The sequence below is a fragment of the Oncorhynchus mykiss genome, chromosome 7 (assembly GCF_013265735.2).
Source record: "Oncorhynchus mykiss isolate Arlee chromosome 7, USDA_OmykA_1.1, whole genome shotgun sequence".
NCBI classification, from domain to species: Eukaryota; Metazoa; Chordata; class Actinopteri; order Salmoniformes; family Salmonidae; genus Oncorhynchus; species Oncorhynchus mykiss.
In genome coordinates this window covers 69,878,956-69,902,397 of record NC_048571.1, presented here as the reverse complement: position 1 = coordinate 69,902,397, position 23,442 = coordinate 69,878,956, and the positions used below count along the sequence as shown (strand labels likewise).

The 23,442-nt window shown below is 45.4% G+C and overlaps 1 protein-coding gene across 7 annotated transcripts in view; it reads right to left on the bottom strand.

The window, feature by feature from the left end:
• The window catches only part of LOC110529011 (pleckstrin homology domain-containing family A member 6), a 221,910-nt gene that overhangs the window by 132,411 nt on the left and 66,057 nt on the right, over positions 1 to 23,442 (bottom strand). For 3 of the 7 annotated variants that reach the window (XR_005052654.1, XR_005052653.1, XM_036983960.1), the window contains exon 1: positions 19,885 to 20,435. The exons of 1 other annotated variant lie outside the window; for it this stretch is intronic. Coding sequence is in view for 4 of the 6 variants with exons in the window: in XM_036983960.1 (XP_036839855.1) it covers positions 19,885 to 19,913 (29 nt within the window). In the remaining 2 variants the exon portion in view is untranslated. Of the gene's footprint in view, positions 1 to 19,884; positions 20,437 to 23,442 lie in introns of those variants that run through there. 3 more of the 7 variants (XM_036983961.1, XM_036983962.1, XM_036983964.1) reach the window with 2 other exon arrangements.

Sequence of the window (23,442 nt, the reverse complement as noted above, 5' to 3'; positions counted from 1 at the left end):
ACATAAGTTGATTTTGAACCTCTGGAGCCCCCAAACCTTAACCTAAATGAACTTTATTGATCAGCGATGTTAACATCAATGCTAATCTTCCCAGCAGTTAATGTGTTTCTGAGGCACCGATAAACTAGATAACTAGATTAAGTGCATAGACATCACTACTGACATGGATGGCACCTCACTGGAAAATGAAGTTTAGAAAATGCCTTTCTGTGTCAATTCAATGGATCTGCAAACTAAGTGAAAAGCCCTGGTCTTCAAGAGTGAGGGAGAGAGAGAGAAACAGAGAGAGAGAAAAAGAGAGAGAAAGAGAGAGAAAGAGACACACACAAACAGTCTAATTACAAGGGGCATCTAAATCCTGTGTGTGTGTGTGTGTGTGTGTGTGTGTGTGTGTGTGTGTGTGTGTGTGTGTGTGTGTGTGTGTGTGTGTGTGTGTGTAATTGAGGGGATATTTCCTGCTGCAGGCACGGCAGCATGCAGAGCCATGTCAGAGTCAACACAGGCATAGAGTACAGTACAGAGCCATGTCAGAGTCAACACAGGCATACAGTACAGTACAGAATCATGTCAGAGTCAACACAGGCATACAGTACAGTACAGAATCATGTCAGAGTCAACACAGGCATACAGTACAGTACAGAATCATGTCAGAGTCAACACAGACATAAAGTACAGTACAGAATCATGTCAGAGTCAACACAGGCATAAAGTACAGTACAGAATCATGTCAGAGTCAACACAGGCATATAGAACAGTACAGAAACATGTCAGAGTCAACACAGGCATACAGTAAAGTACAGAACCATATCAGAGTCAACACAGGCATACAGTACAGTACAGAGCCATGTCAGAGTCAACACAGGCATACAGTACAGTACAGAACCATATCAGAGTCAACACAGGCATACAGTACAGTACAGAGCCATGTCAGAGTCAACACAGGCATACAGTAAAGTACAGAACCATATCAGAGTCAACACAGGCATACAGTACAGTACAGAGCCATGTCAGAGTCAACTCAGGCATACAGTACAGTACAGAACCATATCAGAGTCAACACAGGCATACAGTACAGTACAGAGCCATGTCAGAGTCAACACAGGCATAGAGTACAGTACAGAACCATGTCAGAGTCAACACAGGCATACAGTAAAGTACAGAACCATGTGAGAGTCAACACAGGCATACAGTACAGTACAGAGCCATGTCAGAGTCAACACAGGCATACAGTACAGTACAGAGCCATGTCAGTCAACACATGCATAGAGTACAGTACAGAACCATGTCAGAGTCAATACAGGTCCATTAAAGTATACTGAATCCCATGTTCTGTAAATAGATAATAATTAAAGGACATTCCTCAGTGTTGCAGTCCAAATGTACAGTGCCTTCAGAAAGTATTTACACTCCTTGACTTTCTCCGTATTTTGCTGTGTTACAGACATAATTCAGACGGGGCCACAGTGTCTCCCGACACCTCCTGTCTCAGCCTCCAGTATTTATGCTGCAGTAGTTTATGTGTCAGGGGGCTAGGGTCAGTCTGTTATATCTGGAGTATTTCTCCTGTCTTATCCGGTGTCCTGTGTGAATTTAAGTATGCTCCCTTTAACTCTCTCTCTTTTCTCTCTTCTCTCATAGGACCTGAGCCCTAGGACCATGCCTCAGGACTACCTGGCCTGATGACTCCTTGCTGTCCCCAGTCCTGGTCATGCTGCTGCTCCAGTTTCAACTGTTCTGCCTGCGGCTATGGAACCCTGACCTGTTCACTGGACGTGCTACCTGTCCCAGACCTGCTGTTTTCGACTCTCTCTCTCTACCGCACCTGCTGTCTCTGAATGATCGGCTATGAAAAGCCAACTGACATTTCCTCCTGAGGTACTGATCTGTTGCACCCTCTTCAACCACTGTGATTATTATTATTTGACCATGCTGGTCATCTATGAACATTTGAACATCTTGGCCATGTACTGTTATAATCTCCACCCGGCACAGCCAGAAGAGGACTGGCCACCCCTCAGAGCTGGTTCCTGTCTAGGTTTCTTTCTTTCTAGGGAGTTTTTCCATGCTTCTACACCTGCATTGCTTGCTGTTTGGGGTTTTAGGCTGGGTTTCTGTACAGCACTTTGTGACATCGGCTGATGTAAAAAGGTCTTTATGAATACATTTGATTGATTGAACATTTAAAATGGATTACATTTAGATGTTGTGTCACTGGCCTACACACAATACCACATAATGTCAAAGTGAAACTATGTTTTTACAAAACACACACACAATCATTGACCTGGGAGACTTCTGAGTCAAACCAACCAGGCTGAGGAGAAAATAGGGAGATGTCAATGTGCATAGAGAGATGTCAATGTTATTCATCTCAGATACTAGCAATTTATGATACCTTGGTGTTCTAGAAACTGGGATTAAATGTGTATCTCTTTTCCAGTCCAAAAGATAGTTGCAACAACAAACAGTGAGACAGGGAGTAAAATCAACAAGAATAACAACATGTAGAGAATGTTGGTGGTCCACACAGGTGCAGCCACCCATGACAGAGTCATTGATGGAACTCTTGCTTGTTTTGGCTAACAGGTGGCTATCTGCCTTCTTTAGCAGTGAGGCTCAGTGATCCAGTATCATCAAACACAACTCAACTTTCTGATTTGGGCACAGCGACATGGTAAGCATGATGAAGTTAATCTTCCTCTACATCTTAAGGTGAGCTAGTTAGTGAGGCAGAAGACAGCATACCCCAGATGCAAAGAGACAGATTAGAAGTGATGAAGGAGTCTTTTGACGCAGTGGAGGGTGTGAGCTAGCTAATCTGTGACAAGCAGAGATGGATTAAGACAGCCCAGAGAGGGAGAAGGGTTAGACCAGGGAATGTTATGTTAGACAAATCAGTCCTAGGCCTAACCAACGCAGCTGGACTTTGTCAACCTTCTCACAGAGCTAACAAGACTCCCCAAGATCAGATCACAGAGAGTCTGAGGAAGAGGAAAACATCATGACAGAATAGAACCCCTCTAACACATCCTGTTCATCCTCTTCCTCAGACTCTCTGTGATCAGAGAAAGTGGGAAAGGACTCATGATGCTGAGACCGTGTTGGCCACTAACTGGACATAATCCAAAGTAGTGATAGGAAGCACAGAAACGATGTGTGAAAGGATCTACTCTATGGTTTCACAGACCCAGATTCAGTCTACTCCTGGACTAAATCATTGACTTTCAGAGGAGAGTTGCTTTAAACACGCTTTTCATTTTTAGGCTTAATCTGGCTCAGTGATAGTGGATTGATCTGAAGAGAACAGACAACAACAAGTCTTCTCTTCTGAAGGTTTTCTGTCAAACCTAAACCATATGACACCTCCATCCTCTAAACACCAAAATGACATTAAATCAGAACGCTGAAAAGGAGCATTACATATAATCTGCCTCCTCTTTAGCTCCCCTCTCTCCTCTCTCTTTGACAGGGACATCCGATTCCCTTCAATCACTCCCATTTCCAATTATCGCTCCATGTCAACATGGAGATGAGAGAGAGGCACGGCTCTGATTAAACAGCTGCTGCAGTTAGGAGGCATGCATCCATTATGCATCAGATAAGAGAGGGGGAAACAGAGGAAAAGAGAGGGGGAAGTGCAGTAGAGTAAAGGGAGAGGCTGGCAGATGCTGTGGCCTTTAGTTAAAGACAGGTAGATACGCCTACAGGCAGGCTAATTAGTGTGTATAATGTCCCTCTTAGCACTCAACGCTAACTGCTAACACAAACCATACGCCTTGTACACCAAGTATAAACACACTGATAACATGTGGAACATTCCATTTATTGCAACAACCCAGAAAGGAGGAGGAGCAAGTATGATTAAAAACAGCATTAACCCTTTACACTCAAGGGAATTGACCTATATGCATAGGGCTAATTTGAGATGTTTCTTATAAAATAAATATGAAATGCATAACCATGGTAGAAATTGAAAGGGAACAGTCGGAGATTGTGGGAAATTATTAGACCAAAGGTGAGGACATTCATTGTCAGTTCACAGACACAAGACTGAATCTAAACATTCCACTATTTATTTGATGTGCATTTTACATTTACTGTACTTTTCGCCACATTTATTGATAATGAAAAACTGAAAATATCTTAGATACATTCAGTAACATGATAAAAAATATTTCTGGAAAATGTGGGGTAGGTGCAACATAAGACAAAAAAAATGGCCAGGGTTTGAATGAGAGGTCTAACTGGTGTCTCCAATTTGCTACACACCTCTCCGAAGTGTGCACAGTTCCTAAGTCATTTCAATGCACTTATACGACTCAAAGAAGAGTCAACTATAAGGTGTTTGTTTTACCTCTCCGAGCTGTGCTGTTGAGGAACTAGAGCAAGCAGACTAGTAGTTGTTTTTGTTGGAACACAACCCTGCCTGCCACCATATAATTACTGTTGTATATGACAAGGGAAAACAGGTGGAAAAGTAACATTCACTTGAGAAAGTCAAGTGAGCACAATGGGGGTTACTGTTCCACCTGTTTCTCCTTGTCATATCCCTTTACACTCGTATACTCAAACCGCTCTGGTACCAAGACTATTCAGGGAGCCATTTATAGCTTTGATATTTAGATGTTGCATGGGAGTCTATAACAGGGCTGCTTTGAGTCAGAGCTGAACTCAAGCTGTGGTGAATAACCTCAGTCAGACGTTCCTGTTCTTGACCTGTGCTGAATGCCTGGGTAACTAGTACGGAGAATCTTTCCCTGATTACATTCACATAGAACTCAGGAGGAAATTGGCCCCTCCGTCGTCTGACTTTGTAAACTTCCTGACCGAACGCGTCCGAGTGAACACTAAACAAAGGGGGGAATTTGTGGGTCTTTTGGGAGTTCAGCCAATTTCCTCATATTTCATCCTATCCAGCCAAGAGTAGTTACTAGCAGTGACAGAACCATGCTAGCTAATAGGCTTGGTCACGGTGGCGAGACTAAAACAAACGTGGACCTATTGTGTATGTGTGTGTGAGTGTGTGTCATTTTCCTCTGGCTCTGGTGTGTGAATGAGCATTTACTCACAGGGGAACGTCATCTAATGTGTCGTTCAAGGGGAGTGTCGTCCTCCGGGCTCAGAAGACAAGGCTGTGCCCTGGCCTGCTCTTCCCTGGCAGACACAGCAGATGCCGCTCACTGATTACCAGGCAAAACTATCCTTCAGAACTTTACAGTACGGCACAACAGGAAATGCGGGCAGCACAAGTTTGCCCCAGTCGGCAACAGAGGCAGACTTTCATCAGTTTGTTTTTGTGTCACAGAATGAGATATCAAATATACCCACAGGTTTACACTGTTGTTTAATGAAGTAAATGCTCATACCAATCTTCTGATAGTACACAAGTTAGTAACCAATGTGTTAATGACACAGATACGTAGTGTACCTTTCTAATCATATAGTAACCTAAATATTGTGGTATCAGCAACTCAAAGCAAAAGCATCCTCTTGTGAACTTTTCAGGAGTCAAGTATTCTGGCTCCTTGTTTGACCTCCCACAGTCCCACTGTGAAATCAGCCTGAGCTGCTCAGTGCACAACAAGCCCTCTCCTTGCCTCAGCGCCAGACCTCCAGGAGTCACCCCAGCCCCAGACCTCCAGGAGTCACCCCAGCCCCAGACCTCCAGGAGTCACCCTACCCTAGACCTCCAGGATTCACCCCCCCCCCCCCCCCAGACCTCCAGGAGTCACCCCAGCCCCAGACCTCCAGGAGTCACCCTACTCCCCAGACCTCCAGGAGTCACCCTACTCCACAGACCTCCAGGAGTCACCCCCAGACCTCCTGGAATCACCCTACACCCAGACCTCCAAGAGTCAGCCTACCCCCCAGACCTCCAGGAGTCACCTCAGCCCCAAACCTCCAGGAGTCACCTCAGCCCCAAACCTCCAGGAGTCACCCTATCCCCCAGACCTCCAGGAGTCACCCAAGCCCCAGACCTCCAGGAATCACCCTACTTCCCAGACCTCCAGGAGTCACCCTACTCCCCAGACCTCCAGGAGTCACCCCCAGACCTCCTGGAATCACCCTACACCCAGACCTCCAGGAGTCAGCCTACCCCCCAGACCTCCAGGAGTCACCTCAGCCCCAAACCTCCAGGAGTCACCTCAGCCCCAAACCTCCAGGAGTCACCCTATCCCCCAGACCTCCAGGAGTCACCCCAGCCTAGACCTCCAGGAGTCACCCTACTCCCCAGACCTCCAGGAGTCACCCTACTCCCCAGACCTCCAGGAGTCACCCCCAGACCTCCTGGAATCACCCTACACCCAGACCTCCAGGAGTCACCCTACCCCCCAGACCTCCAGGAGTCACCCCCAGACCTCCAGGAGTCACCCCCAGACCTCCTGGAATCACCCTACACCCAGACCTCCAGGAGTCACCCTACCTACCCCCCAGACCTCCAGGAGTCACCTCAGCCCCAAACCTCCAGGAGTCACCCTATCCCCCAGACCTCCAGGAGTCACCCCAGCCCCAGACCTCCAGGAGTCACCCTACTCCCCAGACCTCCAGGAGTCACCCCCAGACCTCCTGGAATCACCCTACACCCAGACCTCCAGGAGTCACCCTACCCCCCAGACCTCCAGGAGTCACCCCCAGACCTCCAGGAGTCACCCCCAGACCTCCTGGAATCACCCTACCCCCCAGACCTCCAGGAGTCACTTCAGCCCCAAACCTCCAGGAGTCACCCTATCCCCCAGACCTCCAGACCATCATTACCTCATGATGTTCCACTGACTCTCTCTCTCGCACCCCCCACACTTTCTCTCTATCAATTCAATAAAGGGATTTATTGGCACATGTTTACATTGCCAAAGCAAGTGAAAAAGATCATAAAAAAAGTGAAACAATCAAGAATAATCAGTAAACATTACACTAATGAAAGTCATTATGGCTATGTACATTGTTGTAACAATGATAGATGTGCAGAATATGAATGTGGAAGTAGAGATACTGGGGTGCAAAGGAGCAAAAAAATAAATAACAATATGGGGATGAGGTAGTTGGGTGGGCTATTTAGATGGACAGTGAGATTAAAATATATACAAAAAACAGAAGAAACAGACTATTTGCAGACTATTTACTCGGGACAAGACAAACACACATGCATATGGCTGCTATGTCATCTTGGACATTGATTAGGCTGGCCAAGAGGCAGCTAACTGCTGAACCCTGATTCTCACGACCATCTAGAAAGTGGTCATAGATACATTTATACCCTCTCTCCCATTCAAAACTAAAAAGTTAGCCTGCCAAGCTATTCCGCAAAGCGCACATCAGCTGGTGGAAGGACAACAGGTGGCTTTGGAGGTCCCGCGCAGCGGACAACCACAGAAGGCAGAACCTTCCACTTGCATGAAGGAGTGAAAATGAAGGAGGACCACGCCGGAAAGAAGGATGGGGAAACACCCACAACCAGATCCCCGAGACAACGCTCCTTCCTGAACATGGTCAGCAGGAAATGCTATGAGTGTGGCGAGCCGGGACACATCGCCTGGAACTGTTCAAACTGCGATGTCCCGATGCCTTCAGCCTCAGCCAGTGAGGTAGCCAACGGGCAGCGCTGCGGCTTGCTAATGGCATGCTGGGCTAGGGAGAGTGGTCCTTCCCCTGTCACCCTGGTAAGAACCAAGGGAAAGGACACCACGGCGCTTGTGGACTCTGGGAGTATGGTGACCCTGTCCGACCTGACGTTGCCGAGTCCCCAAACCCTGCAGAGACCGTGGCCATCATGTGCATACACAATGAGACCCAGGACGACCCTACCACACTCCACCACCTACAGACGACAAGGGGACAACACACGGGACCAGTGGGAGTCGTCCCAAACCTGCCTGTGCCGGTAGTCATAGGGAGGGATCACCCAATATTCCTCCAACTGTGAACCAGTATGTCCGGAAACTTGGGGAACAGAGGGAACCAGAAGGGAGGATGAAGCCGGAAAGGTGGTAGGGGTGCCAGAAGGAGGGATGCCCAGACATGTGGATTCCAGGAAGTGGACCCCCAGGCATCAACTGAACCCCTCTCGGAGGGGGACTGTTGAAGCCAGACTGGAGGAAGAGGTGGCGAGTCTGGAAGACATGTTTTCAATGGACCATGAGGTGGCGCCAGAGCCCACGTCTCTAGCGGGCCGGTTCGGCATGGCCCAAATGGAGGATCTCAACTTGGCCAAACTTGGCTCAACTCTCCAGCAGGTGACTATGGTGGACGGAAAGCCCGTGGAGGGGGTAAGTCAAATAACCTACCCCATTTTTCTATAAAGAAGAAGTTGCTATATCAGGTTGTGAAGAAGAGTGATGAATGTCTGGTGTTGTTGTTGGTGCCCCATCCCCTTGTACCATCTGTCCTGCAGTTGGCACATTCCCACCTTCTTGGGACTCACCTAGGGGTGGAGAAGACCTTAGACAGGATCAAGGCACGATTTTACTTGCCAGTGGAAGAATACTGCCAGCAGGTGGCGCCAAAACCCAATTTTTGCAGTCCCTTAATTCCCCTACGCATTATTTCTGTCCCTTTCAGCAGGATCTCAATGGACCTGGTGGGACCTCTACCCAAAAACAACCAAGGGCACCAATACATTCTACCAATTCTGGATTATGTCACCTTGTACCCGGAAACCATTCCCCTGCGCACCATGGCCAGGGAATCGCACGTGAGTTGGTCATGCTGTTCTCCTGTGTAGGCATCCCCAACAAGATATTGATCGATGAGGGCATCCCGTTCATGTCATGAATCATGAAGGATCTATGCAAGCTAATGAAAATAACCTAGTTGCGCACCTAATTTTCTCACCCTCAGACCAATGGGTTGGTGGAAAGATTCAATTGAACCCTGAAGCAGATGATAAAGAAGGTGGGACCAGCTGCTACCCTACCTGATCTTCCTGAAATGAGAAGTGCCCCAAGCTTCAACAGGATTGTATCCCTTCAAAATCCTGTATGGGAGATGACCCCAAGGACTGTTGGACGTGGCTAAAGAAGCCTGAGAACAGCAATCGTCGCCCCACCGAACCTTGGTGACGCATGTGGGGGACATGAGAGATCGGATAGCAACCCTATGGCCCCTGGTACGGGAACACATGCTGTAGGCACAGGAGGCCCAACTGCGGATGTACAACAGAGGGGCACAACGAAGGGACTTTCAGTCAGGAGACAAAGTGTTGGTATTGGACCCCACCTCAGAATGTACGTTTTTGGCCCGATGGAACAGGCCATACGAAGTCATTGAGAAGGTGGATGAAGTTAACCTCTCTAGGGTACGTGGGACGATAGCGTTCCACCTGGCCAACATCCGGTGAAATTGCAGAGTGTGAAATTCAAAAATACTCAATTCAAATATTTAACATTCTTGAAAATCTATGTGTTTTACATCAAAATAAAGCTAAACTTCTTGTTAATCCAGCCGATGTGTCAGATTTCAAAAAGGCTTTACGGCGAAAGCAAACCATGCGATTATCTGAGGACTTCGCCCCGCATTCAAAAGCATGAAAATCCATAACAAAACTTTATTTCCATAAAAACTCAGTTTAGCTGGCGCGCTTCAGCCAATAATCCACTCAGTTTCCCTCCATCAAAATGCATGCAAAATTAATCCCAAACGTTACTAATAAACTTTTCCAAACAAGTCAAACAACGTTTATATCAAACCTGAGGTATCCTAATAAGCAAATAAATGATCAAATGTAAGACTGAGAATAGTATGTTCATTACCGGAGATAAATAAGAAAGAACGTGCTTTCCTCCATGCGCTTGGAAATACTACAGCCAAAATGGGAACCACCTAGAAAAACTAAAATTTCGGGGTAATTTTTCCAAAAACCAGCCTGAAACTCTTTCTGAAGACTGTTGACATCTAGTGGAAGCCCTAGAAACTGCAATCTGGGAGGACTTGGCATTATTATTAAAATACTAGCCATTGAAAATAGTGGTAAACTGAATGTTTTTTTGGGGGGATGGTTTGTCCTCGGGGTTTTGCTTGCCATATCAGTTCTGTTATACTCACAGACATTATTTTAACAGTTATAGAAACTTTAGAGTGTTTTCCATCCATATATATCAATTATATGCATATCCTAGCTTCCGGGCCTGAGTAACAGGCAGTTTACTTTGGGCATGCTTTTCATCCGGATGTCAAAATACTGCCCCCTACCCTAGAGAGGTTAACTATAGGGTCAGGTAGCTGGGACATAGGCATCTGACCCAGATTTACCATGTGCATTTGCTAAAGAAACTGAATGCATGTGATGTACTCTACTCTATTTTTGGTTGGCCGATAACCAGGATAAGTTCTCCACTGAACCAAGACACACCGATCTGGTACAGCACAGTATCATCACCGAAACCGGGAAAAAGCAGAAGTTGAGACCCTACCGCATACCAGAAGCATACCGAATTTATGAATTAACTTCTTGGCGCACCCATCCCGTTAGCGGGATCATTTTTGTCTACATCCGCTGAATTGCAGAGAGCCAAATTCAAATTAAATTACTACAAATATTTAATTTTCATGAAATCACAAGTGCAATATAGCAAAACACAGCCTTAGCCTGTTGTTAATCCACCTGGCGTGTCAGATTTCAAAAAAGATTTACAGCTAAAGCAAACCAAGCATTTATGTAAGGACATTTCTCTCATCAGACAAAACATTACAGCTAGCAGCAAAGTAGATTGGTCACGAAAGTCAGGAAAGTAATAAAATGAATCACTTACCTTTGATGATCTTCGGATGTTTGCACTTACGAGACTCCCAGTTACACAATAAATGTTCCTTTTGTTCCATGAAGATTCTTTTTACATCCAAAATACCTCCATTTGGTTGGCGCGTTTTGTTCAGAAATCCACAGGCTCGAGCGGTCACGACGGGGCAGACGAAAATTCCAAATAGTATCCGTAAAGTTCGTAGAAACACGTTTTTTATAATCAATCATCAGGTTGTTTTTACAATAAATAATAGATAATATTTCAACTGGACCATAGCTTTTTCAATAGGAGAGAGAGAGAAAATGTCTGCTCCAAGCTGTTGCGCATGCAAAACTCTGCTGGCACCAAGCCATCCACTGACGCGAAGTGGAATAAAAGGCTGAAACTATGTCTAAACACTGTTCACACCATGTGGAAGCCATGGGGAAAGGAATCTGGTTGATATCCCATAAAATGGAGGGAAGGCATGCAGTGGAACAGGGAGCTTTCAAAATAAGAGGCACTTCCTAGTTGGATTTTCCTCAGGTTTTCGCCTGCAATATCAGTTTTGTTATACTCACAGACAATATTTTGACAGTTTTGGAAACTTTAGACTGTTTTCTATCCTAATCTGACAATTATATGCATATTCTAGCTTCTAGGCCTGATAAATAGTCAGTTTAATTTGGGTACGTTTTTTCATCCAAACATCAAAATACTACCCCCTACACTCAACAGGTTAATCGAACGGCTAGGGACTGCCCGATTTATCAGCACACTCGACCTGATGAAGGGTTATTGGCAGGTGCCCTTAGCTCCTGAGGCACAAGAGAAAACTACTTTCGCCACCCCGGACGGACAGTTCCATTACAAGAAGCTGCCCTTTGGGCTGCACGGGGCCCCGGACACCTTCCAGAGGTTGATGGACCGGGTTCTCCGACCCCATCAGGAGTATGCAGTGGCATACATTGACGATATTGTGATCCATGGGAGCGAGTGGGAGATACATCTAAACCAGCTGAGCGTGGTATTACAGGCCTTACAGGAGGTGGGGCTAACAGCAAACCCAAAGAAATGTCGACTCAGCCTGCGGGAGGCTGTGTACCTGGGGTACACGATCAGGAGGGGATGTGTCAAATCCCAGGTGAAGAAAGTGGAGGCGATTCAGGACTGGCTCCACCCCCTCACCAAGAAGCAGGTAGGCACATTTGTGGGGTTGACTGGTTACTACCGGAGCTTTATTCCACACTTTGCCTCCCTAGCCAGCCGGTCTGCCCGCGCAGGTGACGTGGACCGAGGAGACGGTAAAAGCCTTCCTGGACCTAAAGGGAGCACTGTGTTCTGGACTCGTCGTGTTGACTCCGGACTTCTCCAAACCACTGGTGGTACAGACCTATGCGTCCGATATAGGGGTGGGTGCCGTCCTATCACAGCTACAAGAAGGTGAGGAACACCCAGTCATATACATTCACCGGAAGCTGTTGCCACGGGAACAAAGATATTCCACGGTGGAGAAAGAATGTCTAGCGATCAAGTGGGCACTGGAAACGCTGAAGTATTACTTATTAGGATGACACATCACACTTGTAACAGACCATGCACCCCTGGTTTGGATGTCATGGAATTAGGACAGTAACACCCGGGTCACCCGCTAGTTCCTATCCTTACAGCATTTTGCTTTCTCTGTCATCCACAGAGCAGGTGCAGCCCATGGAAATGCCGATGCACTCTCCAGGAGGGATGCTCTAGGGAGCTGGACCGCCCCTCCCTTTGGGGGGGGGGGGGGGGGGGGGGGGGGGGGGGGGGAGATGGCAGGGAGAGGTGAAGGGAGTGATTATTGAGGGGAGATATCTTGCAGCCCACTGGCTCCACCCCTGAGCCTTATATGGACTTCCTGCCCCAAAGAGGCGAGGCTGTGGGTCATTAAGCCAGGGAGTAATTAGGGATAAAAGAGGAAGCAGCCTGCACAAAGGGTTAGAGAATGGAGAGAAAAACGTGCGTTATGAAGAGTGGGAGAAGAGAGAACAATATCTGAGATTACCCGTTGTGACCTGGACTGTCGGATTACCTACCTTGTGTACCGAACCGGATTGGCTGAGGACCCACGTTTTAGGATTACCCCTGGAGAATGGAACAGACAACGAGAATGGCTTGTGAAGTAATTGGTGAATTCCCCCTACTTCCCCAGTGTACCAAAATCCTTAATGAACTCCCCGTTTGCATTCTAGTTGTGCTACTGGTGCATGTTTTGTTATTGAACTTGGAGATGTGGAAACCCTACACCCTTGAGCCTGCTACAGTATGTATCATTTTTTTGTGTGCTCTAGGGCAACGGAGTCTAATGGAATTTGTATTCGTGGTCCTGGCAAATGGATCTTTTTTGTAACACCATTATTTTTGTCTTACTGAGATTTACCATCAGGCCCCAGGTCTGACAGAATCTGTGCAGAATATCTAAATGCTGCTGTAGGCCCTCCTTGGTTGGGGAAAGAAGACCCAGATCATCAACAAACAATACACATTTGACTTCAAATTCTAGTAGGGTGAGGCCGGGTGCTGCAGACTGTTCTAGATCCCTTGCCAATTTGTTGTTATATATGCTGAAGACGGTGGGGCTTAAGCTGCATCCCTGTCTCACCCCACCTCTGTGGAAAGAAATGTGTGTTTGCCAAATGTTACATAGTTTGTCATATGGTAATTTGGTAAAAGGTCCATTTGACATTTGCTCAGTACATTGTTTTCACAAGTCTGCTGTTAATGATAATGCAGAGGATTTTCCCAAGGTTGCTGTTGATGCATATCCCATGGTAGTTATTGGGGTCAAATCTGTCTCCATGTTGGTCGATTGGGGTGATCAGTCCTTGGTTCCAAATATTGGGGAAGATGCCAGAGCTAAGGATGATGTTATTAAATAATTTAAGTATAGCCAATTGGAATTTGTTGTCTGTATGTTTTATCATTCCATTTAGGATACCATCAACCCCACAGGCCTTTTTGGATTGGAGGGTTTGTGTTTTGTTCTGTAGTTCATTCAATGTAATTCTGGTAGTCTTTAATAATTGATTCTAAGATTTGTATTTGATTATGCATATGCATTTTTGCCATTTGTTCTTTGTTATAGAGCCCAAAAGATTGGAGAAGTGGTTTATCCACACATCTCCATTTTGGATACAGTGAGGGAGAAAAGTATTTGATCCCCTGTTGATTTTGTACGTTTGCTCACTGACAAAGAAATTATCAGTCTATAATTTTAATGGAAGGTTTATTTGAACAGTGAGAGACAGAATAACAACAAAAAAATCCAGAAAAACGCATGTCAAAAAATGTCTAACTTGATTTGCATTTTAATGAGGGAAATAAGTATTTGACCCCCTCTCAATCAGAAAGATTTCTGGCTCCCAGGTGTCTTTTATACAGGTAACGAATGGAGATTAGGGGCACACTCTTAAAGGGAGTGCTCCTAATCTCAGCTTGTTACCTGTATAAAAACACCTGCCCACAGAAGCAATCTGTGGCCAACACCAAAGAGCTCTCCAAGGATGTCAGGGACAAGATTGTAGACCCACACAAGGCTGGAATGGACTACAAGACCATCGCCAAGCAGCTTGGTGAGAAGGTGACAACAGTTGGTGCGATTATTCGCAAATGGAAGAAACACAAAAGAACTGTCGATCTCCCTCGGCCTGGGGTTCCATGCAAGATCTGACCTCGTGGAGTTGGAATGATCATGAGAACGGTGAGGAATCAGCCCAGAACTACACGGGAGGATCTTGTCAATGATCTCAAGGCAGCTGGGACCATAGTCATCAAGAAAACAATTGGTAACACATTACGCCGTGAAGGACTGAAATCCTGCAGCGCCCGCAAGGTCCCCCTGCTAGAGAAAGCACATGCCCGTCTGAAGTTTGCCCATGAACATCAGAATGATTCAGAGGACAACTGGGTGAAAGTGTTGTGGTCAGATGAGACCAAAATGGAGCTCTTTGGCATCAACTCAACTCACCGGGTTTGGTATGACCCCAAGAACACCATCCCCACCGTCAAACATGGAGGTGGAAACATTATGCTTTGGGAGTGTTTTTCTGCTAGGGGGACAGAACAACTTCACCGGATCAAAGGGACGATGGACGGGCCATGTACCGTCAAATCTTGGGTGAGAACCTCTTTCCCTCAGCCAGGGCATTGAAAATGGGTCGTGGATGGGTATTCCAGCATGACAATGACCCAAAACACACGGCCAAGGCAACAAAGGAGTGGCTCAAGAAGAAGAAAAATAAGGTCCTGTAGTGGCCAGTCTCCAGACCTTAATCCCATAAAAAATCTGTGGAGGGAGCTGAAGGTTCGAGTTGCCAAACGTCAGCCTCAAAACCTTAACTTCTTGGTAACAGGGGGCAGTATTTTCACGTCCGGATGAAATGCATGCCCAAATTCAACTGCCTGCTACTCATCCCCAGAAGATAAGATGTGCATATTATTAGTAGATTTGCATAGAAACCACACTGAAGTTTCTAAAACTGTTTGAATGATGTCTGTGAGTATAACAGAACTTATTTAGCAGCTCGAAACCCCGAGGACAAACCATTCAGACTTTTTTTTGAGGTCACTCTCTTTTCAATGAGATTTCATTGGGAATCCAGATTTCTTGCAATTCCTATCGCTTTCACTGGATGTCAACAGTCTTTAGAAATTGGTTGAGGTTATTCCTTTGTGTAATGAAGAAGTACGGCCATCTTGAACGAGGGTCACTTGAAGTGTTCTGTTAGATAGAGGCGCGTGACCAGAATGCTAGCTTCAGTTTGTTTTCCTCCTGTATTGAAGACAGATCATCCCGTCTTCAATTTGATCAATTATTTACGTTAAAAAACACCTCAAGTTGTATTACAAAAGTAGTTTAAAATGTTTTGGCAAAGTTTACAGGTAACTTTTAGGATATTTTGTAGTCACGTTGCGTAAGTTGTAACCAGTGTTTTTTTGGATCAAATGCGCCAAATAAATGTACATTTTGAATATATACAGTGGGGCATTAAAGTATTTAGTCAGCCACCAATTGTGCAAGTCCTCCCACGTAAAAAGATGAGAGAGGCCTGTAATTTTCATCATAGGTACACTTCAACTATGACAGACAAAATGAGGAAAAAAAAAATCCAGAAAATCACATTGTAGGATTTTTTTATGAATTTATTTGCAAATTATGGTGGAAAATAAGTATTTGGTCAATAACAAAAGTTTATCTCAATACTTTGTTATATACCCTTTGTTGGCAATGACAGAGGTCAAACGTTTTCTGTAAGTCTTCACAGGGTTTTCACACACTGTTGCTGGTATTTTGGCCCATTCCTCCATGCAGATCTCCTCTAGAGCAGTGATGTTTTGCTGGGCAACACGGACTTTCAACTCCCTCCAAATATTTTCTATAGGGTTGAGATCTGGAGACTGGCTAGGCCACTCCAGGACCTTGAAATGCTTCTTATGAAGCCACTCCTTCGCTGCCCGGGTGGTGTGTTTGGGATCATTGCCATGCTGAAAGACCCAGCCACGTTTCATCTTCAATGCCCTTGCTGGTGGAAGGAGGTTTTCACTCAAAATCTCATGATACATGGCCCCATTCACTCTTTCCTTTACATGGATCAGTCGTCCTGGTCCCTTTGCAGAAAAACAGCCCCAAAGCATGATGTTTCCACCCCCATGCTTCACAGTAGGTATGATGTTCTTTGGATGCAACTCAGCATTCTTTGTCCTCCAAACACGACAAGTTGAGTTTTTACCAAAAAGTTATATTTTGGTTTCATCTGACCATATGACATTCTCAAACTTCAGACGGGCCTGGACATGTACTGGCTTAAGCAGGGGGACACGTCTGGCACTGCAGGATTTGAGTCCCTGGTGGCGTAGTGTGTTACTGATGGTAGGCTTTGTTACTTTGGTCCCAGCTCTCTGCAGGTCATTCACTAGGTCCCCCCGTGTGGTTCTGGGATTTTTGCTCACCGTTCTTGTGATCGTTTTGACCCCACGGGGGTCTTGCGTGGAGCCCCAGATCGAGGGAGATTATCAGTGGTCTTTTCCTAATAATTGCTCCCACAGTTGATTTCTTCAAACCAAGCTGCTTACCTATTGCAGATTCAGTCTTCCCAGCCTGGTGCAGGTCTACAATTTTGTTTCTGGTGTCCCTTGACAGCTCTTTGGCCTTGGCCATAGTGGAGTTTGGAGTGTGACTGTTTGAGGTTGTGGACAGGTGTCTTTTATACTGATAACAAGTTCAAACAGGTGCCATTAATACAGGTAATGAGTGGAGGACAGAGGAGCCTCTTAAAGAAGAAGTTACAGGTCTGTGAGAGCCAGAAATCTTGCTTGTTTGTAGGTGACCAAATATTTATTTTCCACCATAATTTGCAAATAAATTCATTAAAAATTCTACAATGTGATTTTCTGGATTTTTTTTTTTCTCATTTTGTCTGTCATATTTGAAGTGTACATATGATGAAAATTACAGGCCTCTCTCATCTTTTTAAGTGGGAGAACTTGCACAATTGGTGGCTGACTAAATACTTTTTTGCCCCACTGTTTCGACGGAATTAATCGTACAAAAGGACCATTTGTGATGTTAATGGAACATATTGGAGTGCCAACAAAATAAGCTTGTCAAAGGTAAGGGATGAATTATATTTTTATTCCTGCATTTTGTGTCACGCCTGCAGGGTTGAAATATGTTTTTCTCTTTGTTTACGGAGGTGCTATCCTCAGATGATAGCATGGTTTGCTTTCGCCGAAATGCCTTTTTGAAATCTGACTTGTTGGCTGGATTCACAAGTGTAACTTTAATTTTCTATCTTGCATGTGTGATTTGATGAAAGTTTGATTTTTATAGTAATTTATTAGAATTTGGCACTCTGCATTTTCCCTGGCTTTTGGCCAGGTGGGGCGCTAGCATCCTACATATCCCAGAGAGGTTAATGACTTGGGGAAGATCTGCAAAGAGGAGAGGGACAAAATCCCTCCTGAGATGTGTGCAAACCTGGTCACCAACTACAAGAAACGTCTGACCTCTGTGATTGCCAACAAGGGTTTTGCCACCAAGTACTAAGTCATGTTTTGCAGAGGGGTCAAATACTTATTTCCCTCATTAAAATGCAAATCAATTTATAACATTTTTGACGTGCGTTTTCTGGATTTTTTTGTTGTTATTCTGTCTCTCACTGTTCAAATAAACCTACCATTAAAATTATAGACGGATAATTTCTTTGTCAGTGGGCAAACGTACAAAATCAACAGGGGATCAAATACTTTTTTCCCTCACTGTAGATAACTCTTCATGTTGTTTGTTTAGAGTTTTCACATTTTCCCAATTTTCTCTTTCACCTTTCTCTTTTTCCCTGACTCTGTCTCCTCTCTCTCTCTTTTTTTTAACTAACTCACTAACGTGTCAACAAATCATTCAGGCAGTCCCAGGCAGAGCACTGTCCCATAAAGGAGACGAAAGGTAGCTGTCGGTAGAAAGTTGGGTTCCCTCTCAATAATCTGGTCCATTTCTATGTTTATCAATCTTCACAGCCTATAGATGTGTTGTACCATTGTCATGCTTGTCACCACTTTAAAGTGAACAGGCATGGATGGGCCCTTTGTTAGTCAGTGTATGGTAAATGTCTTGATGCACAGTGCAAATAGAGCTGAATAGAGCTGAATAGAGCTGAACAGTCTGTCACTCCTCTTCTTGAACTTTATTGTGGGTGAACTGTGTTTTCTCTCTCTCTCTCTCTCTCTCTCTCTTAGAGCAATTCCTCCAGGAAGAACAGGCCAGTCTCCTCTCTCTGTTTGCCAAGAAAATGTCCCTGTGGAAGAGACTCCCTCATCTCTGAAAACCCAGTCCTGTCTCAACCCTCCCCTAGAGCCCTCACCCAATCTTCTCATCTACTCCCCTCAAACACTTTCACCCTCCACAGGGTCTGACTCTGTCAAGGACAAACATCTTTTACACACATCCAAACACCAAAACTCCTATCACTCATCTAACCCATCACCAAACCTCCAGTTCACCTCCATGCCCACACAGACAGTGTGTATTAAACAGTTAACAGACACCCCAGGCCTCTCATCAGGTCACTAAGTTACTGGCCTTCCCTTCAATTAGCTGCATTTTACAATGAGGTCAAGAACTCTGTCTGTGTCTGTGTCTGTGTCTGTGTGTGTGTGTGTGTGTGTGTGTGTGTGTGTGTGTGTGTGTGTGTGTGTGTGTGTGTGTGTGTGTGTGTGTGTGTGTGTGTGTGTGTGTGTGTGTGTGTGTTCACAGAAGATTGAACCCAGGCACGAATAAGAGGTCATGGCGAATAACTCATCACCCTCAGTGGCATCATTACTCACTAGGTGGGTTGTCACAATGCATCTCCAAACTTGATTCTAACACTGATCCTAAGGCATGGATTGCGAGGTCGTTGTTTGTTACTACACCAATAAATTACAATATCCATCCGTACCTTTGCCACCGAGGTAATTTGTTTGACCGGACCTTCTCAAATAGTACTTACCCCTGACTTAATCCAACCTATGACACTGCAGCTCAGTGAAATAGAGGTCTCAACAGGTAGCAGGCCATGGGGCTGTTTGGTAAAGGTGAGCCTGCTATAACCACTCTATGGCCAACATATGGCACCCTATTCCCTTCATTCCTTAGGGGGCCTGGTCAAACGTAGTGCACTATATATGGAATAGGGTTTCATCAGTGATTCCAGCTGTGATAGATACATTTAGAAGAGAGAGCTTGCTTTCTGCAGTAGGTGAACTTATATTATATGTGCATTCATATGTACTCATATACAACCTTACACACATGTGCGCGCGCACACACACACACACACACACACACACACACACACACACACACACACACACGGCTTCACAAACATACATATGACCAGGCATGAATGTAAACATGCACAATCACAGAAAAAAGAATACAGACGACAGAAAACAGTTATCCTTTGCACCAATCAAAATGTTGCACAGACTTTTTTGTATTATTTCAACAGTTTAATAAATATATCCCTCTGTTTACTAGAACCTTAGATGCATGCATACACACCCCTCTCTCATGGAGTCCACATGGTCTCCGCTGTCATAGCTACAGTTGCAGACCAAACGTCACAAAGGATTTAGAGCAGAATAAAGACAGACCTACCTCATTGCTGACTCCTCCATGATCCCCATGTTCTCTCTCTCCTTTCTATATTTCTCTCTTCTACTCTTGAGTAGACTCTGTCTGGAAATGCAGTCTGCTCTGCCCTCTCTCTTTCAACTATTTTCTCTTCTCCCTCTCACCTACTCTTCTTCTCTCCCTCTCATTTATCTTCCTCACTCTTCCTTCCCCTCTAACTCTATCACTTGTTCACTCCCTCTCTCATTCTACAGTAACTCTCTCACTTTCTCTTCCCTCCCTCTTTACTCTCTCCCTCTCTTTCTTTCTCTCTTTTTCCCTCCTCCCTCCCCTTTCTCTTTCTCTCCCTTCCTCTCTATCTCTGTGTGCACACAGTTGACTCAGAGCTAGGGTACTGGGGCCAGTATGAGCGGAATTTAAATAGGGGAGAGCGTAGAAACAATCATTTCTTTGCGGCTAAGAAATGTTCTCTCTCCCTGAGCTGAACCCGTGCACACATATGGATTACATTCCCAGGGGAGCAGCAGACTGGATTTAAGCATCATGCTCTTTCCCCTCTTTCTCTCCGTCAGCTCCTTCTCTCACTCGCTCCCTCCCTCTGTTCGGCCCTGTTTGCTCCCTCACTCCGCCGCCTCGCCTCCACCTCTACTTTCCAATCATTAACTTTTGTCACAGTGCCAGTCGCCATCTCTCCCCCCCCCCACCCCCCCCATGCTCACCCACCCCAAACACTCAACCCGACCCACCCCAAGACCACCCCTAATCATGTAACCTTCACAACTAAGACATGACACACACACACACACATAAATCTATGTTTGACTGTGCTGATGTGCTCCTGAATGTTACATAACGGCACAAAGCAGGACTAAGAAAGCTTAATTGAATATCAAAAGTTAATAGTGCTCATATCATATGGCCCAGACTGTTGCTTGTGTATTCCACAGGTCGTTGGAAGCTCCCAGAACGAACGGACGGACGGATGGACGGAGAGAGAGAGAGAGAGAGAGAGAGAGAGAGAGACCGACAGACCGACCGATAATGCATAACATACACCCCTGGGTTGGCGCCCCCCCTTGGGTTGTGCCGTGGCGGAGATCTTAGTGGGCTATACTCGGCCTTGTCTCAGGATGGTAAATTGGTGGTTGAAGATATCCCTCTAGTGGTGTGGGGGCTGTGCTTTGGCAAAGTGGGTGGGGTTATATCCTTCCTGTTTGGCCCTGTCAGTGGGTATCATCGGATGGGGCCACAGTGTCTAACTGACCCTTCCTGTCTCAGCCTCCTGTATTTAGGCTGCAGTAGTTTATGTGTCGGGGGGCTAGGATCAGTCTTTTATATCTGGAGTACTTCTCCTGTCTTATCCGGTGTCCTGTGTGAATTTAAGTATGCTCTCTCTAATTCTCTCTTTCTTTCTCTCTCTTGGAGGACCTGAGCCCTAGGACCATGCCTCAGGACTACCTGGCATGATGAATCCTTGCTGTCCCCAGTCCACCTGGCCATGCTGCTGCTCCAGGAGCAGTACTCTGAATGTGATCGGCTATGAAAAGCCAACTGACAATTACTCCTGAGGTGCTGACTTGCTGCACCCTTGACAACTACTGTGATTATTATTATTTGACGCTACTGGTCATTTATGAACATTTGAACATCTTGGCCATGTTCTGTTATAATATCCACCCAGCACAGCCAGAAGTGGACAGGCCACCCCTCATAGCCTGGTTCCTCTCTAGGTTTCTTCCTAGGTTTTGGCCTTTCTAGGGAGTTTTTCCTAGCCACCGTGCTTCTACACCTGCATTGCTTGCTGTTTGGGGTTTTAGGCTGGGTTTCTGTTCAGCAGTTTGAGATATCAGCTGTTGTAAGAAGGGCTATATAAATACATTTGATTTGATTTGACCCCTCTCTACCGTTTCACACTTTTCTTCATCTATCTGCCTATTCCTGTTTTACCTCCCTTCTTTTCATCCATCGTTAGACTCCTTCTGTTCCACCTCTGTCTTCCTTTTCATCTCTCTCTCCTCTCTTCTCCTCAGGGATTTCAGCTGTGCTATGTGAGTTTCATCCATCCTTCACTTCATATTTTCTTCAGGGAGGGCATGGAGAGTCAATAGACTATCCACACCTATCTCAACAAGACTTATATGCCTGATGCTGCATGCACAGCTTAGTTTTGCTGGGCTGGAACCACCTGGAACCAATCAGAACCATCGACCAAGCTGTGGCAAGAAACATTAGGGTGGTCACTCACAATACAAAAAATGTAGAGCTCTAATCTTGTAGATTCTGTCTCCACTTGTCATTACCATTATACAAACTCTTCCTCAGCCCTGTCCTCCTCATCAATCACTGTGGTATCTCTGATAGGACAGTGGAGAGTAGTGTGGGTAAGTGGACACTGCTAAGGCCTCAGTGTTATTCCATTTGTTTTTCCTTTAAGATATACAACACAAAAATACTCAGCAGTGCTATTAGAGAAGGGTTCTCGTTGCTGAAGCCCATTTTCCAACCTTCACCATCTCTCCATCAGAATGATTCACTATACGACCTCTGTTGTGTTCTGCTTCATTCACAAGCCATGGAGGAAGGGTGCCAAAAGAGCGCAGGTTATAATGTGACGTTCAACATGAGGTAGCAGGGGTTTACATGGTTTGTTTTCGTGAGACATGGCAGAGAGACAAAATACAAGTTCAATGTGATTATCTGTAATTCTACTGTGTGTTAGCAAAGGTTGTGGTAAACATGGTAAACACTGCATTCAGTTGTGTAGAAGAGGACCACTGCAAATTGGGTGAATATGTGTGCATGTACATGTACAGTACAGATGTAGGATCCTAATTGTTTAACTTGTAGTGTATTTGAGGTTTAAAAAGGCTTATGAAGTTTGCCATTTCCACTTTGAAATTTCAGACTTGGTTTCCTCTTACAAAAAATGTATCAACCCTTACCCCTATAAAAATGTCCAATATTTATAATTATAATCCACATTTGCTGTTGCTACCGGATTATTTTCCTGCTGTAGCACACTGGCTCAAATTAAGATCCTACATTTGTGTGTGGCAACCAACTGAGTGGCCTTGTGGAGTGTCCACACTGAGATTGGAGGTAAGGCCCTGTGTTAACGTCCTGTCCAGGTGGTGTACTTGCACATCGAGCTGCCTCATTCTACAGAAACAGGAGACGCTCCTATGCTCCTGCTCTGTTCCGGCTTGCACAAGCCAAGGGCTACTTACTTACAGTATGTGGCAGGCTGGTGTAGCAAAAGGAATTTCAACCGATCTCAACCGTGACACTATCACTACCTTACCGCTGCCTTGCTCAAGGGCACATCGACAGATTTTTCATCTTGTCGGCTCGGGTATTCGAACCAGCGACCTTATGGTTACTGGCCCAATGCTCTAACCTTTAGTCTACCTGCTGCACAACACCCCTTAGGACACACTCTAAATCATAATCAAAATCATACCATGGAGCCAAGCAGCTAAAATATATAATCCATGAGGATCAATAGGAAACCTTAAAGAGTATTATATAATCCATGAGGATCAATAGGAAACCTTAAAGAGTATTATATAATCCATGAGGATC